The sequence below is a fragment of the Cyrtonyx montezumae genome, unplaced genomic scaffold, assembly GCF_038088225.1.
Source record: "Cyrtonyx montezumae isolate F1298 unplaced genomic scaffold, pur_monq_1.0 scaffold_17, whole genome shotgun sequence".
NCBI classification, from domain to species: domain Eukaryota; kingdom Metazoa; phylum Chordata; class Aves; order Galliformes; family Odontophoridae; genus Cyrtonyx; species Cyrtonyx montezumae.
The window spans coordinates 26858236-26873258 of record NW_027071903.1 but is presented as its reverse complement, the minus strand read 5'-3'; the positions used below and the strand labels follow the sequence as shown (position 1 = coordinate 26873258).

The following is a 15023-nucleotide window of genomic DNA, read 5'->3' as shown; positions in this document are numbered from 1 at the left end:
AGCAAGCTAACGTAATGCTAGTCTATATTCAATAAATGACAAGAATAAAACTCACTCTCAAGCACAAGTGTAACACAGTATCCTCTTTATAAATGCTTGACCAAGTGTTCACAACTTCAGGAAGGAAAGACTTAATGATATAAAGGTGTCCTGATTTCAGGATGTCATATTCTGACCATGTGCATACAACTTTAAGAGCTCGACGTAAACCTCCTCCCATCTCCTCTTTACTTAAAAATTCTATTTTTGCACAGAGTCCTAGCTGCGACCAGGAAGACATGCTGTTATTCAAGATGTTAGGAGAACTTTCTTCAAGGCGATACACAGTGACTGGTTCACCTAGGTTACAAAGCAGAAAGCAATTAGCACGTTTAATTTTTGAAGTTTAAAATCAAAGCGTTGAATCTCTCTGGTTTCTTAGATTGCAACACATGTGAAGTTGTTACTAACACTCTAAATCAATTAAAAATTTTAGAGAAGCCAGCATGACTTGCTCTCCAGTTTCTTTCAAACAGATATGTAATGGCATGATGTTTTGATCCCCCTGATTAGAGCTACTAATGACCCTGTTCAAACAGCATTCTGTTCAAAAAACATTAAAAAAATAAAAAAAAAAAATGCTTACAAGCACTTTAAACAGGTCAAAGCAACTATTAACCTAAAAGGAGTCCTTCCAGAATAGCTTCTCATAAAAATTTATCACCATTTCTGAAGACAAGCACAGTTAGATCTAGGTTTAACAAGCAAATAAGCTGCTCTATAGAAGTGCCACATTCATTTATTTTTTAGTGTTGCAAGACAGATACTATTTCAGTTCACTATCCACATTAAATTTGCAACAACTAAGTGTGAAGTTTGGCTTTATCATTCTATACTAAAAGAAATTTGGACAGGGTTTGTTTTTGGCTTTATTCTCCAAAAGACTACATCAAGCCAGCTGTTTCAACTCTGAACCTCTTCCTTGTACTCACTAGCAAGAATTACAATTCTTACCTCTTGGAGGCACAGGAGTGAAAGGAATGCTCTGTGATAACCTCATCAAGTTATTTCTTTCCACAGCTAGAAGAAAAATAACAGTATTCATCAGATGTTAAGGCTCTAATAAGTGCCATTAAAAATAGGAATATTTATTCATAAGAGACACTGACCTGAATAATAGTAGTTGATATCCATGATAGGCTTGAAAGGAGAAGCAATGCCTAAGAGAGATCAGAAATGATGAGAGAAACTGCCTGATACCTGCATTGTGTGCTAAAATAACCATACAAAAAGCCAACTTTTTCCGAGTGTTTAGAGCTTGAAAAGGATTCCCTATGCAGAAAATTAAGTATCATTTATAGCTTTCCAGTACATCAGAGGAAATTGCAGTACCTAGTAGAATATCTGTTAAAAAAAAAGTAATTACTGCCATTTGTCCCTTAGCTCCAAAAAATATTCTCATAGGTGTGTTTACACGGAAGAGCTCCCAGCTTGTCTGTAGAAGAAATGAGCAACTTACCATTCAATGCATCTTCTTCAGATGGCCTGCAAAATGCCAAAAAAAGCAACTGTCATTGTTTGTTAAAAACTTGCTTCACATTCACCACTTTTAACACATCACTCTAGGTCACCTTGCTAAGCTGACAGCAGTGCCTTTGCCCTATTTTTCAAGGGCAGCACTACTGCTTAATTACAAAATGGTAATGGAAGGCTGTTAAGTAATCTCACAGTTTTAAATCTATACTTTAAATACTACCCAGTCACGAACAACATTATGCAAAGTTTGCATCACAAGAGCTCATTCTCACAGAAATGCTTTAATTAAATTGTGTTCACAACAGCTAACACTTCTGTTATCAGATTAATAAGGTAATGGTTGTAACAGTTAACTCAGGGGATAATTGTTAACAAGACCAATGGCTGCAAAATTTCAGAGAAGGTTTACAAGTTTGAAAGGTTGGGTAAAGACCTTCACCAGCTAGCTCTTTAACAAGTGTCAGTACAAACATTTTCGTGTAAGAGCGTGTTTTGCCCTTTGACGTGTGACCCCATTAATTTAAATAGAACCTGTCACAGCATTCCAGTGAACACATTCAGTTATTTATTAGAAAAAATCCTTAAACCTTGTTTTTTTCATTAAGCACAGCAAAATACCACTCACTGCAGCCAAAGACAATAAACAAACAGAAAGAAACAAAATGTATAGTAATGGAATTTCTCCATTACTAGAAAAGTTACTTACATTTGACTGCTACTTGAAGGTCTACCTTGCAGCCAATCCTTTAATTCAAAGAGAAAAAAAACAAAAACAAAAAACAATGTTTGAGTTTTGTAAGGAGAACATAATATATTTAATTTTGGTGGTGAGAGAGTTATGTTTTAAGATTTTGCAGTACAGCTTGTTCAGTGAGAACACTTCATTAAGTGCTGTAGCTGAGTGGAAATATTTAAATACATATAAGGAACGGTAAAGACAAATTAAAAAATAGAAAAGGCTATATTCTTTTTTTTTTTATACATCCCATAAACATTTTTGTTCTTAAACAAAAAGACTTGTTTAAATAGGAAGGGACATGTATTTTCATAGTAAGAATATTCACATCATGTAACGGAGAATACATAAAGCATATTCTCCCAGACAAAATAGTTCCCCTCCTGTTATCTCATTATTTTTTTTGTTTCTTTTCTTTTTATTCCTTCAGTTCTAGTTCTGCTTGACAACATCAGCAACAACAGCAGCAACAGCAACTATAGATGGAGGAGGAGAATACAAACCGTCAGCAGAGCTGCTTTAGAGTCTACCTGCTGAGCATCTTCACTTGATGCTCTTCTATTCTTCCGGGGTACTGCAAATGAAAAGATTTGTAATTGAATAAAGACGTGCATTTACTTGCCTGACTATTACAGATTTCCAGCACAGATGTGACTATATTGCTTCCCTTCTTACAACTATTTTGGTTATATGTTGTGGCAAACTCAAGGCAACAGGAATTAAGCTGCAAAACTATACGAATCACAAGGAAACAAACAGCACCAATCATAAAATCAGGACTGTTTAACTTCTATCTCCTTTGTACCCTCTTGGAACGTGCATTGTCAACATAACCGAGAGGAAGAAAACAGGTCATCTGAAAAGATAACACACTTACATTGATCTGAACGGACTGCCAGAGGGTCAGTAAACCCACCACAAGAACTAGACTGTCTTAGACCACAGTCAGTCTGAAGACCCTACAAAAGAAATACACACACACATCACTGTTTTCAACTACTACTCTTTCAGCATGCAGTCTGTTTAGCTTTCTTCTTTAAGACTACCTATAACTACACTAAAAGTATGTTTTTTTAAACCTCTGGATGCACCTAAAATACCTTGCTGCACAAAAATGCTAAAGTTAAGTGTAACTCAGCTAGCACTCCTCACAGTAAACATCAACTCTAATATTTTCAGGTACTTATTAAGACTACTGATCTACTCTGAAAGAACGTTTTTAAAGAGAATGTTATGATATGATTGCAGAAATGTACATTTCGCTGGATCTCTGCTAGTATCACACTCAGCTGTTCCACCATCTGTCTTCACTAATTACCTATTCTCATTTGAGAACATGGCTAAGACAGACATTAAAGTACAGTCTGAAGAAGACACTGAAAATAAGAATAAGATCAAATACTTTTTGCCACAAAAACCTACTTTTTATGAACTGAATCTCCTCATGGACAGGTTTCTTAGTTATCTACTCTCTGAACATCTACTTGCTACATCTGGCTCTACCACAGTATTTCAACCCACGAGCTTTCACTGAAAATAACAGTTCCCAAAGAGAAGTTAAGGGTCAGAATTCTAAGTATGACAGATTATTTTATTGCACCTGAAATCCAATCATTCACACTTATTAAAATTCTTCACCTGGTGTTTCTTTATACTCATTCATAACACCTGGATATCCCAACTTCAACGCATCATACTTTGTGAAGACACTCATCGATTAAAGGCAAATGCTGCAATTTCTTCTTGAAAATGGACTATAACTACTCAATACACAATTGGCAAATTTCCCTTTAAGTTTTGCTTTTTTGTTATATTTTGGGTTTTTTTAATCATTACCAGAGTTCGTTATATCTTTCCTTTACAGATAAATAATCTACAAAAATAGAGTTTCCCATCCTCACCATAAAGAATAAATTCACTATCTGGTGAAAATTGTCCCTCTAGTAAATGGAAACTTTCTTCACTTACTTGCAGCCTGGTTGTCTCTATGCCCTCCAGTATGGCTTTTTTGAAGTCTTCTTGTTGCTCCTATTAAAAAGAAAAAAGGGCCATTTGTTAACACTGTTAATAGTAGAACCAAAATTCACACACACAAAGCTTTTTGGTCATGTGATATTTATCAAAAAGCATGGAAAGAGCAACTTGTTAGGATACTGACATTGCAAATGGTCATTAGGCAATCCTCAAGTCAGATTCTTCCTCAAATGAGGGGTAACTGCAAGTAGTTAACTTGTAACTAAGCCGTTCTATGATTGATTCTATGATTTCTTAATTCATTTTAACACTACAGTAAGAAAACTCTTGTTACTCTTGTTTATATAAATACATGCATGTGTGTGCATATATTACTATGAGTACCTGGCATACAAATTTGCCAAGATTAATAATTTCATAATAATTATTTGTACTTTTTTTTTTAAGCAAACTATAAGTGTACATCATTTTAGTTGAAGGTAAGTTTACGAGAAAGAGCTTTTCTTCTTCAAGGCACAACAAACAACTTGAGTTAATTGCAGTCACATACACTATCATCTTGCTTTACATAATAGCACTGTAAATCTCTTAAATCTTCCTAAGCTATGACCTTGATATTTTGAAGTGTCAAAAGTTTCATTTGAAAAGAATATCTGCTAACTGTGGGACATGATATTTTATCTTAATTTTAATTTACAGTTATCTTCACTTCAGCCTTCATAAGCTCTTCATATAACAGAGCTACAGTACCTGGTGCATACTTAAGGCTGCATGAGTTTTTACTCCATTGCTTACAGTAAGAGAGATGCATTCCTTCCAGGTTGCATTTTGCAAGGTTCTTCCACTGTATTTGCTCTTAAGACTTTTTCAAAACACATATTGAAGTTAAAATAAAAATAATAATAATAAAAAACGATGCTATCCCCATTAACAGGTTTTTTAGAAAGTCTTCCCATGCTTACCTCAATATCATTACTTCTTTCCTTAATTTTGCTTGCTGCCTCCTTAAACCGCTGCAGATCCATGCTGTCTCTGTGACCTTTGATACAGTGAATTGAAAAAAGTATTTAAAATCAATGGCAATTGGCCATGTCCTGACCATGGCAATAGTCTGTATCTTCATAACAAAAGGCTGCAAGACATCTAATTTCTGCGTGCCTGAATGACTGAACAACGTTTTCCAAACATGGTAAAACTGATGTGACAAAATATTAATACAAAACTATTGCTTTTCCCACATTGCATGGACTAACAAAATTCAAACTGTGAAATTAATGTTATCAGATTTTACCTAAATGTATGCTCCTCACATGAAAGGAACTGGATAGTCTGAACTACAGTGCTTTTATGCACTCATGATAAATGAAGGAAAAGCAGACAGTTTTATGAGGTAGCTTTTACAATATACCCTTCATCCTCCCAGTGGCAAGAAATACTCTCCAGAATATTAGCAATCATGCAGCTTTGTAATGAATGAAAGCTTACTTGGATTGATAATGGAAAGCTGCTCTGCACCAGAATTTTCATAAAATCTGGACAGTAAGAATGAAGAGTATGTTCTAAATGCTAGATGTCAAAGAACCATACACTTAAGAATTTGGCTCCAGTAAAAATAAGTACAGTTAGTATTTAAAGTTATTAGTGGTGAAGTACATTCGCAGATTAGAAAGATTTATACAATCATTGAATCCATTACTTCTGTTAAGTCTTGCTTTCTGAATTAGAAAAAAAAAGGAGGTGGCATTCTTCTCTTTAATCAGGTGGAAATTATAAACAGTTAGTGTGTACACATGAGGAAACACTCTTCCTACAATGACAAATCTAAAAATAATGCATATAAGTATCTTCTTAGGACTCTAAGATTCACAGTAGTAAATTCTTGTCTAAAAATCAAAATTTTACAACCTCAACAAATCTTTGAAATAAATAGAGACATCCCTGAACTGGGGCAAGACAACGCTTCCACAGACAATTCCAGATACACTGAACCTACTTAAAGCATCATCTATTTAACAGAAATCGGTTAGTAAACCCACACCTGTATTTTGCAATGAATCTGCCACTGTTTTACCATTCAAATATGAAGATACTCTAACCAGCAACATGTGACTTCTTACTGGCAAGCAAAATTTGAGGGAAGGCATAATGCTGTTATTTAATAAAAGGATTTTGGAAGCTTTCTGAAAGGACTGCTAAAAAGTACATAGGAACAGTGGAAGATCCCAATTACAACAGTGTTTTAGAAACACAGTATAGGAGGATCCCTCAGTTTGACACAGATACCGTAAAGATATTTGTCCAGGATTCCATCAGCCTAAGAAGTCTTCCATAATTAAGTCAAGGAATAGACAATATTTTTACATCTATGAAATGAAAAGAGCTTTATAATAAGTTGCAAAGTTTATCTACAGTGCCCATACCAAGTTGTAGAGCTGCTGATTGCATAGAACTTCTATACTCAACAACTGGCTAAAGTTTTCCAGAAAAATATTGTCTATGTGACAGAATTATAAAGAAATGATAATTTTTAAGTAAAAAAAAAGTTCAAGCAACATAGGGAAATTAGAGATGTTAAAAGCAAAAAAAGCAGAGCAAAATGGTAGAATAAAGTCACCTGCAACCGGAATACACCCAAAATACCATACAATTCTTGATAAGTCAAACCTTGTGGTTTAGATTTGGTCCACAGTTTATGAAGTAGTCCCATAAGGATGTTAGAACATAAATCTTGGTTTTGTAGTTCCATTGCATGGACATGCTGACTTTTGTAAAGTTCATCTTTAACATTCAATTTTCCATGTGAGTCGCCACAGTTGACTGTTGACGTCAAGTCGCCAGTTGACAAAGACAACTTCGTTTGGGGTTTGTTCTTCGATAAGTTGACAGAGGACTGGTGATCACATTTGTCAACTCTGCAGCTGTAGTTATCATTAGTGTCACTCTCATCATGAATAAAACCACAATTAATGTATCCTCCATTTTCAACACAAGGTTGAGTGAAAGCAAGGCAAGCAGAGCCAGAAGCAAGAGGATAAGAGCAGCTAATTATGACTTCAGGACATTCAGAATCTACTTTGTTATACTTACCCACAAATGCACCAAATTCTACATTATTATCTCCTTCTGTAGCCTTAGAACAAACAGTCTCTTCGTGCTTTGTTGAAGAATCCAGCTGACTTTTGCAACTGGGATGAGATGGAGTGCTAACAAAAAATTTGGCTGTTGGGGATGTTACATGTGGCGTACTGTTGGATGAATTGCCTAATTTTTTACTTCTACTAGTGGATTTTGAGATCTCTGAAGCCTGTATTCGCTGGCGTAGTTCTGGAGGGGAAACAGCATTGGAAAATAAGGCACTGCCTGAGGAACCTGCCTCTTGAAAGTTTATGTCTTCTCTTCGGGGAGCTTGAGCTAACTCCTGACCAATTGTCTTATGCTGGACTTCTTTGTCATCACGTATAGAAATGTTACAGAGTAAAGCATTGTTATTTTCAAGGCCTCCTTGCGGAAAAGAACCGAAGACATTTCCAATGCTGTGCTTCTTCCACACAGAAGATCTTAGCGAGCCATCATCAATGAGGTTTTGTGCCAAGTGTTTTGAAATGCTCAATTCCCGTGTAATTTCATTGTGAACCTTGCTAGCTTCTGAAGCTTTCTGTGCAGTCAGGGTTTTCAGAGTATCCACAGTTAGAGCAGAGAGATCCTGTAGGTGGCCAATCTGTGAATCTAAAGACTGCAGGGACCGTTTTATGTAGTTGACACGATCACCAACTTCCTTTATCTGAATGCACATTTGTTCCACCCTAAGAAAAATCAAATTATGAAGGAGCTATCTGAAAGTTATTTTTTTCAATAAGCAAACAGAACATCTTAGTAATATTTTCTGCCTATCCATGAAAAAAAAAAAACAAACCTAAGATTTCAGGATGCTACAAACTAGAGCATTGGACTTCTCTGTAATGCAACATTTGTACATAATTCTGAATCAGAGAACTAGTGTACACATCAACAAAGGGTCTACAGCACATTTTCAGTTGGTTTGGTTTACAATTGCCCCAGCTCACCAAGTGTGGGCAATGCTATTCTATAGATCACAAAACAAATCCCATAATCAGCTTCTGCATAGCAACAGAAAGGCATCATCTACAGTTAGCACAAATACTTCATTCAATTGCTTTCTTGAACTACATTTACCCTTCTCAAAGCAGTTAAAAATCACAAAGTTCTAAGCTTCCCTGTTCAGAAACTTTATTTGTAAAAATTTTACCGTTCAAAAGTGACTCGAATCCTCTCCTCGCTTCCAGAATTAAATTTGTCATCCTTCTCATTGAAATACATCTCAACACACAGCTCTTCAAAATCATGAAGTTTCTTTTGATCTTCTTCTGTCAGGAAGAGTTCTGAAAAGAGATTATACGGTTCAGAAGATGATGTAAAGAATTATAGGCAATGGAGATTAATAGCCACAACCTTACAAATGGTGTTAGAAAAAAAACAAGCAACATCTAGGACCCTTCCCCTCCATGCAAGATAAAAATGCAGCTAAAGTCAAAGTCTTGACATAAAATAAGAACAATGATATTTACACATCCCACACCTATGTACATTCTTTCTTTAAGTCAGGGGCTAGATTCCTTAGATTTCTTAGCTGGATTTTATCATTATGAAGTATTTTATTTTAATTTCTTAATTTTCAAAAGGTTTTTAATTAAGATCAGTTTTCCTGGAAAAAAAATATATATATACTTTGTGTGTATATACGTATATAAATATAGATATAGGTAGATAGATAAATAGATAGATAGATATTTTCCCAATGACACAAACAAAAAATCTAATCTATTGGTGGCTTGTTCGTATTTTTTAGAAATTAGTCTAACTGGAGATTTTCTTGTGACTGTATAATATACTCTCTAAAAACACTGAAACTTCAAATAGAATCAGAGTCTTACTCAATATTGATGATTAAAAAAAAAAAAGACCTACTTAGAATCATAGAATATTCTGAGTTAGAAAGGACCCACCAGGATCAAAGACCAGCTTCTCAACTTCATTGAGAATACATGTTTTAACCAAGAAGTCTGCACTTCCCTGCTTTAATCATATAAAAAGAAACATTTTTTTTTTTTATATATAACAACTACTCATACTTGGCCCATCTGAAGTCTTGTCTGTCTTCCTTCTTTTACATATACAACACAACAGGGAAGCCATATGGCTAAGAATAATCAGTGGTGGAGGCAGAACAGGTTTTTCATGATAGGCCATAATGAAATGATAGCGTTGGTACTTCCATACAATGTTTGAAATTGCCTTTACTTGTAAATACACATTGCTGAAAGGGAAAAGAAAAAAAAATTAAACAATTCAAGTTTTGTTACTTTTTAGTGCTCGCTGTCAAGGTGTTTACAAAAAAATAATAATAATAATTATAAAAATCCTGCACAACAATCTTGAGTCCTAAGGCTAGTTAAGAAAAACACAAACTTGCCACACCATGAATAATTATAATGGAAGCTGGAAACATTCATGGAAACACCAAGCTCTAAAAGCAGGGATTAGAAATCTCTCATCTGGTACTTTTCCTCAAAAATGAAAGACATTGAGATAAATTTTCAAATTTGTTGAGAAAAGGTATTCGCAACTCAACAGTTTTGAATTATTATTATTATTATTTTTAATCAGATTACATTTCGACAGTCTCAGTGTTAGCAAGCTGCTTACTCTCATACATAAAATGCTTGCATATAATTCCAATAGACTTCAGCTAAGTTCAGTTGTAGAGTAGTTTAAAAGAGATTTAAATGAGTTTAGGAACAACAGTCAAAATACTGATCCAGGAACAACCTTGTTTGTTTTCTTACAAAGAAAAGAAATAATAAAACGCTTTCAAGTTATGATAAATATCTGGTTTCCTTCAGTCTCACAGATGTGATGTTTATTAGTCACATCACAAATTTCCCTTCCTTATCAAGTGATTTGCAGTGAGGAATATCAGTTTTTGAAACTGAAATTGCTTTCACCCAAATGGAATTGCTTCAAACTGGTAACAGTTCTTATCTTGTCATTATTAAAATGCAATTCATATATCAAAGGATTAGCAAAAATAAGTAGTTATCCCATATACTTACTTGAAAAATGCAATAAGGAGATTAACCATAATTATGTACTGTACAAAGAGGTAGACAGCTTGAAGAAATGGGGTTAACCATGTTCCTGGCCCGCAGAGATGAGCAACTTGTGACTCAGAATTATTTGCACATACTGTGTTGGGGAATAAAAAAAAAACATAATAGGTACAACTTTTAGAACTCACAGCAAATTTAGACAAGAAAAATGATCAAAGACTGCACAACAACCAACACGCACTGTTCTGCAATTCAAAATAGCTCTATGTATTTAGGAATATAGCAGAAAGATACAAGAAATAGTTCCCAGTTAATACTATGATATATTTATAGTATTGGTTTTAAAATAAATATATATAAAGAAGAACAAATACGCATATATAAGGATAAGAAAAAGAAATAGCATAATAGCATAACAGCCAAAAAATTTGGCAAGGTATCTCTGTGGAAAAATTCTGAAATATTGGTAGGAATAGTCTTGTTAGAAACCCTAATTAAGTAGGAATTTTCTTTCTAAACTATTTAAGCATTATAAAGGATAACTGAAAAGTCAAATCAATAGATCACATAGCTGCAAGTGAAAAAGGAGATAATCTAGTGAATGGAATAAACATCAAAAATACTGGGCATTTAATTTCATAAAATAAAACCCTAATAAGGTATTATCAGAATAAGTCATCATCTTACTTAATTCAGTATCTTACCATCAATTTCATAGGCATACACTTCACCAAAAATCATCCAGTATGGATGAAATACAATATCTCTAGCAAGAGTCCAAGATGGTGCCTCATTAGGGTACAGTATTGCCTTCCTGGGAACACCGAAACTAAGCAGTACAAGTGCCATAATCACCACAATGTAAAACATGTTGGCCACCTAGAAATACAAAAAACTCAATTAACTCATAAGGTCAAAATTATAGTTTCACAAATTTAAACATTTTTATATTGACAGCATAAGTCTGATGAATTCTTTTTGTTGTCTAAGGAGAAATCTAAGATAGTTGCTTTTCAGTCAGAAAACTTTGCTAGATAACAAACCCTGTACAAAATTTCATTTTTTTCCTCTCCTTTTTTATAGCATGCTTATTGATGGCCAGAAAGTATTTTCTCTTTAACTCAAATACTCATTATGTGGAAGAGCAGCAGCTGATGAAGAAACATTACTTCCTGAATTCAATGAACAGCTCTACAAACTTGTAGCTTCCCAAGGACTGAAAAAAAACAACTTGCTATTGTCAAGAGGTCAAAATGAGAAATCAAAAGCTTGATACCCACCCTTTTCAAGAATAACAGCATTTAACTTTGTAGGAGTCATTTTGGGAGGGGGTAAGGATGGGGAGGAGGTTGAAAAGCACGCTTTCCCCCATCATATATATGATTCTCAGGGCTTAAAATATTTCCACTTGCACCTCATTCCTCCTCTTATGACTTTCATTGATCCTTTTTCCCAATCTTACTGTAGAATTCTACTTCTACTCTAGCAGTGTTAATACTAGAAAGACTGCAATTCCTAGCATTAGCTTCCCTTTGTTATAGTAATTTACTGAGGTTTTGTACAAAGATGGATCTCAAAGATTGTTTGGTAGCCACCACTCATCAATTGCTTGCTAGAAAACACACTTTGATAGTACACAACACAACTGCACTACATGACTGGTTATGCACACAGTTGGAGTAGACCTCAATGTTGGACATCAACTAACATACCAAATAACATTCCTATCAGGCTGTAAGAAAGAAAATTTGAAGGCCATATTGTCATACATAGTGGAGCATGAGAGTATACACAATTGTATGAGACGATGGCCTGTGGAGAGTATTTAACTTTAAGAGCAATTGTGGAAAGCTGCCCAAAAACATTTAGAACATCCCACTCAAAGGGAAGTTAAGTTACTTTAAATGTTAAATCTTGTAGTAGACAAGTCAAGAAAACCTCAGGAGTGTAAATAGATTTCAAAGCCAAGAGGGAAGCAATGCTAGATTAACCAAGAAAAGAGTCTCATGAAATTCTTTCAAGTCTCAGACATTTAACAGAGTTCAGAAGGAACTCTTTTTTTTACAGATCCGTGTCAGAGAAAGTTCCATAATGAAGACGACTTCTAATCAGTGCTTGCTTTGAAACACACTAAGTTACATTCCAGCAAGCTGCTTCCGCACACTGAGTTGTTGACATACTACAACAGAATAATCAACATGTTTTTAATTAAAACTTTGACAAGTTATAAACAGATGCAGCAAGGTAAAGGTATTTCAGTCAAAAAAGCAAAAGTTGTCCTTACCATTTTTCCAATCATCATAACGTAAGGGCCAGCCTGTTGGTTCACAGCTAGAAAATCCAGTAATCGCACATACCAAAAAATTATATTGAGACAGTATGTTATTCTTCCAGCAACAAATAAGTAATTTTCTTTATAAGTGTTTTCACCAAAATTCCCCTTCGCTCCAAATCTTAAAACAAATCCGATGAAGAATGTGACAATAGCAACTGCGTCACTAATATTGAAGTAATCACTGAACCAAACTTTAATCTTCTGATTAATTTTCCCAGCCTCCGACATAAAAAAAATCTGCAACAAAAAAATAAACAGTCTTGCTCACATTTAGTCCACACAAAACAACACTGAAACATAAAATTTTCCAAATGTGATTCATACTTGCAAAAATAAAGTACTAATTTGAGTGGACAACTGTTTTGCACTGAGGAATCCAGTGTTTAGCTGTGCCAGCTTCATAACCATGGCAAGGAAACACTGCTTCCTTCTGTCTGAATAAGTTACAAAGGAACTGTTTTTATTTGCTATTTTTTGTTTTTGTTCCAGGCAGTTACTGTGGTGAAAATGAGCCCTACTTTCTGTCTCCCATTGCACCTGAAATGCGCATCTAGTAAACTAGATTTCACTCTGCCATGTAAAAATTCTGATAGAAGGCTCTTGCTGGTCATCAACACTAGTTGTGGCAGCTATCTATCTTGACAGAGCTTTTTCTGTTTTTGTTTCAATATGGTCTTAATGGCAGTTTGATTTATGCTAATAGATAACGCCCCAGAAAAGTAAGGCTTTTTGTTAGAAACTGGTTAGACAGTCACAGGTGCAATAAATATAAATTCCACCCTTCTCCCTCTCCCCCCCCCCCCATCCCCAAATAAAAAAAATGACCATGACAGGGCAAAGGTATTATGTGCCATATACTCACATACTTAAAGTTTCCCAGGCTGTCTTGTTTATTACTACAGTTTGAAGCACACTGTCTAATTGATGCAAAAATAAAATCACAGACTGTTAGACATACCTCACGAATTTTCTCAATTGCTGATGTGAAAATGTAAGCAATAACAATCCACTCTTGGACAGTTGGCACTTCTTCCATTTTTACAAGAACGACAAATGTGTAGAGCATGAGGAATCCTAAGTATGCCAACTAAAAACAGCAAAGAAAATTAGATATATTTACAGAAGAGAGTTCCTAATAAATGTGTGCAATTTTTTTTAATGTAGTATACAATAACAGCTTAGAATTTCAAAACTATGTCTTAACCCTTTGAGCAGACAACCTATTATTTATATGGGAATAATTTTCTTTGAACAGAAGCTTCTAAATAACTTTCAAAAATGAAGGCATGAATACTTTTTAACCTATAAATAATATATAATTCCTGCCAACAAATGATAGAATTACTCAGGCCAGAATAAAAATTTTAACACTACTCTTAGCATAAAAAACTACTATTTTTCAAAACCAGCATCATAATCTTTAAAAATGCCAAGCACTGCACGTGTTTTTTTTTTTTCAGAATCAAGTACTTCTCATTTCCAGTTTACCAATGTAACATTCACTTTTTTCTCAAAAAAGCACTTAACCTCCGATGCAAATCACAGATTTATATATTACAGAAATGACCCAAATACCCACACTAGTTTTCCAAATAGAAAACATATTACATAGAAGAAAACTTACTGTATTAAACCAAAACTTCACAATTGGTGCATGATAAAATGCATAAAACTTCTGTGTAATTGGAAGTCTTTTAGGTTTTGCTGGGGTCTCCATATCATGCTTCTCTGTGGTACTGTCCAAGATCCTTACTTCTTTAAACACTTCCTAAAATGAAAGGATTGTTAGTTTCATATACAGAAAGGAAAGCATTTGGAGATTCATTTTAGATATTGCTTTAATTTAAAAATGCAATTATTTATTTTAAATTAGAAATGCATATATATATTTTTTTATCCATTACCATTGGTATTTCATCTGCTGCATTCTGGAAGTTGTTTTCACTATCATCCATTGCCATTTGATGTGCATCTTGAGATTGAGGAATGTGTGACATTTCAGCCTTGGTCTTATATTCCAACAGAAGTATAGCAGGAGGGAGTAAAATACTCAGTATCACCTGAAAATGATGCAGGCTAAGTTTAAATGGTTCACAGTTACAATCAAATATCAGAATACAGCAATACATAAAATGTTTACTGAAAATATACTAGCCAGATTGCCCTTGCTTGTTAGTGAGAAAAAAGGTGTAGGAACTAATTAGCTATTATTACTTACATACAAACTTAGGAGGCTAAGATAACATATACAGTGTTCTTTCACTCAAAGACAGAGGAAAAATTCCAGAACTAAAAGCCACTAGAAAGAACTACTCCGAACCTGAAGATCCAGAGG

At 34.5% G+C, this 15023-nt stretch overlaps 1 protein-coding gene across 1 annotated transcript in view; it reads right to left on the bottom strand.

The window, feature by feature from the left end:
* Positions 1–15023, bottom strand: part of TRPM7 (transient receptor potential cation channel subfamily M member 7) — a 54053-nt gene that overhangs the window by 4257 nt on the left and 34773 nt on the right. The window contains exons 18-35 of the mRNA XM_065733919.1: positions 14593–14748; positions 14313–14456; positions 13647–13775; positions 12638–12925; positions 11058–11232; positions 10357–10489; positions 9376–9560; positions 8493–8625; positions 7313–8028; positions 5188–5264; positions 4220–4279; positions 3129–3210; positions 2755–2825; positions 2222–2259; positions 1499–1524; positions 1149–1199; positions 994–1059; positions 56–339 (exon numbers count right to left, since the gene is read on the bottom strand). Of these exons, the coding sequence (XP_065589991.1) occupies positions 56–339; positions 994–1059; positions 1149–1199; positions 1499–1524; positions 2222–2259; positions 2755–2825; positions 3129–3210; positions 4220–4279; positions 5188–5264; positions 7313–8028; positions 8493–8625; positions 9376–9560; positions 10357–10489; positions 11058–11232; positions 12638–12925; positions 13647–13775; positions 14313–14456; positions 14593–14748 (2814 nt within the window). The remainder of the gene's footprint in view (positions 1–55; positions 340–993; positions 1060–1148; positions 1200–1498; positions 1525–2221; positions 2260–2754; positions 2826–3128; positions 3211–4219; positions 4280–5187; positions 5265–7312; positions 8029–8492; positions 8626–9375; positions 9561–10356; positions 10490–11057; positions 11233–12637; positions 12926–13646; positions 13776–14312; positions 14457–14592; positions 14749–15023) is intronic.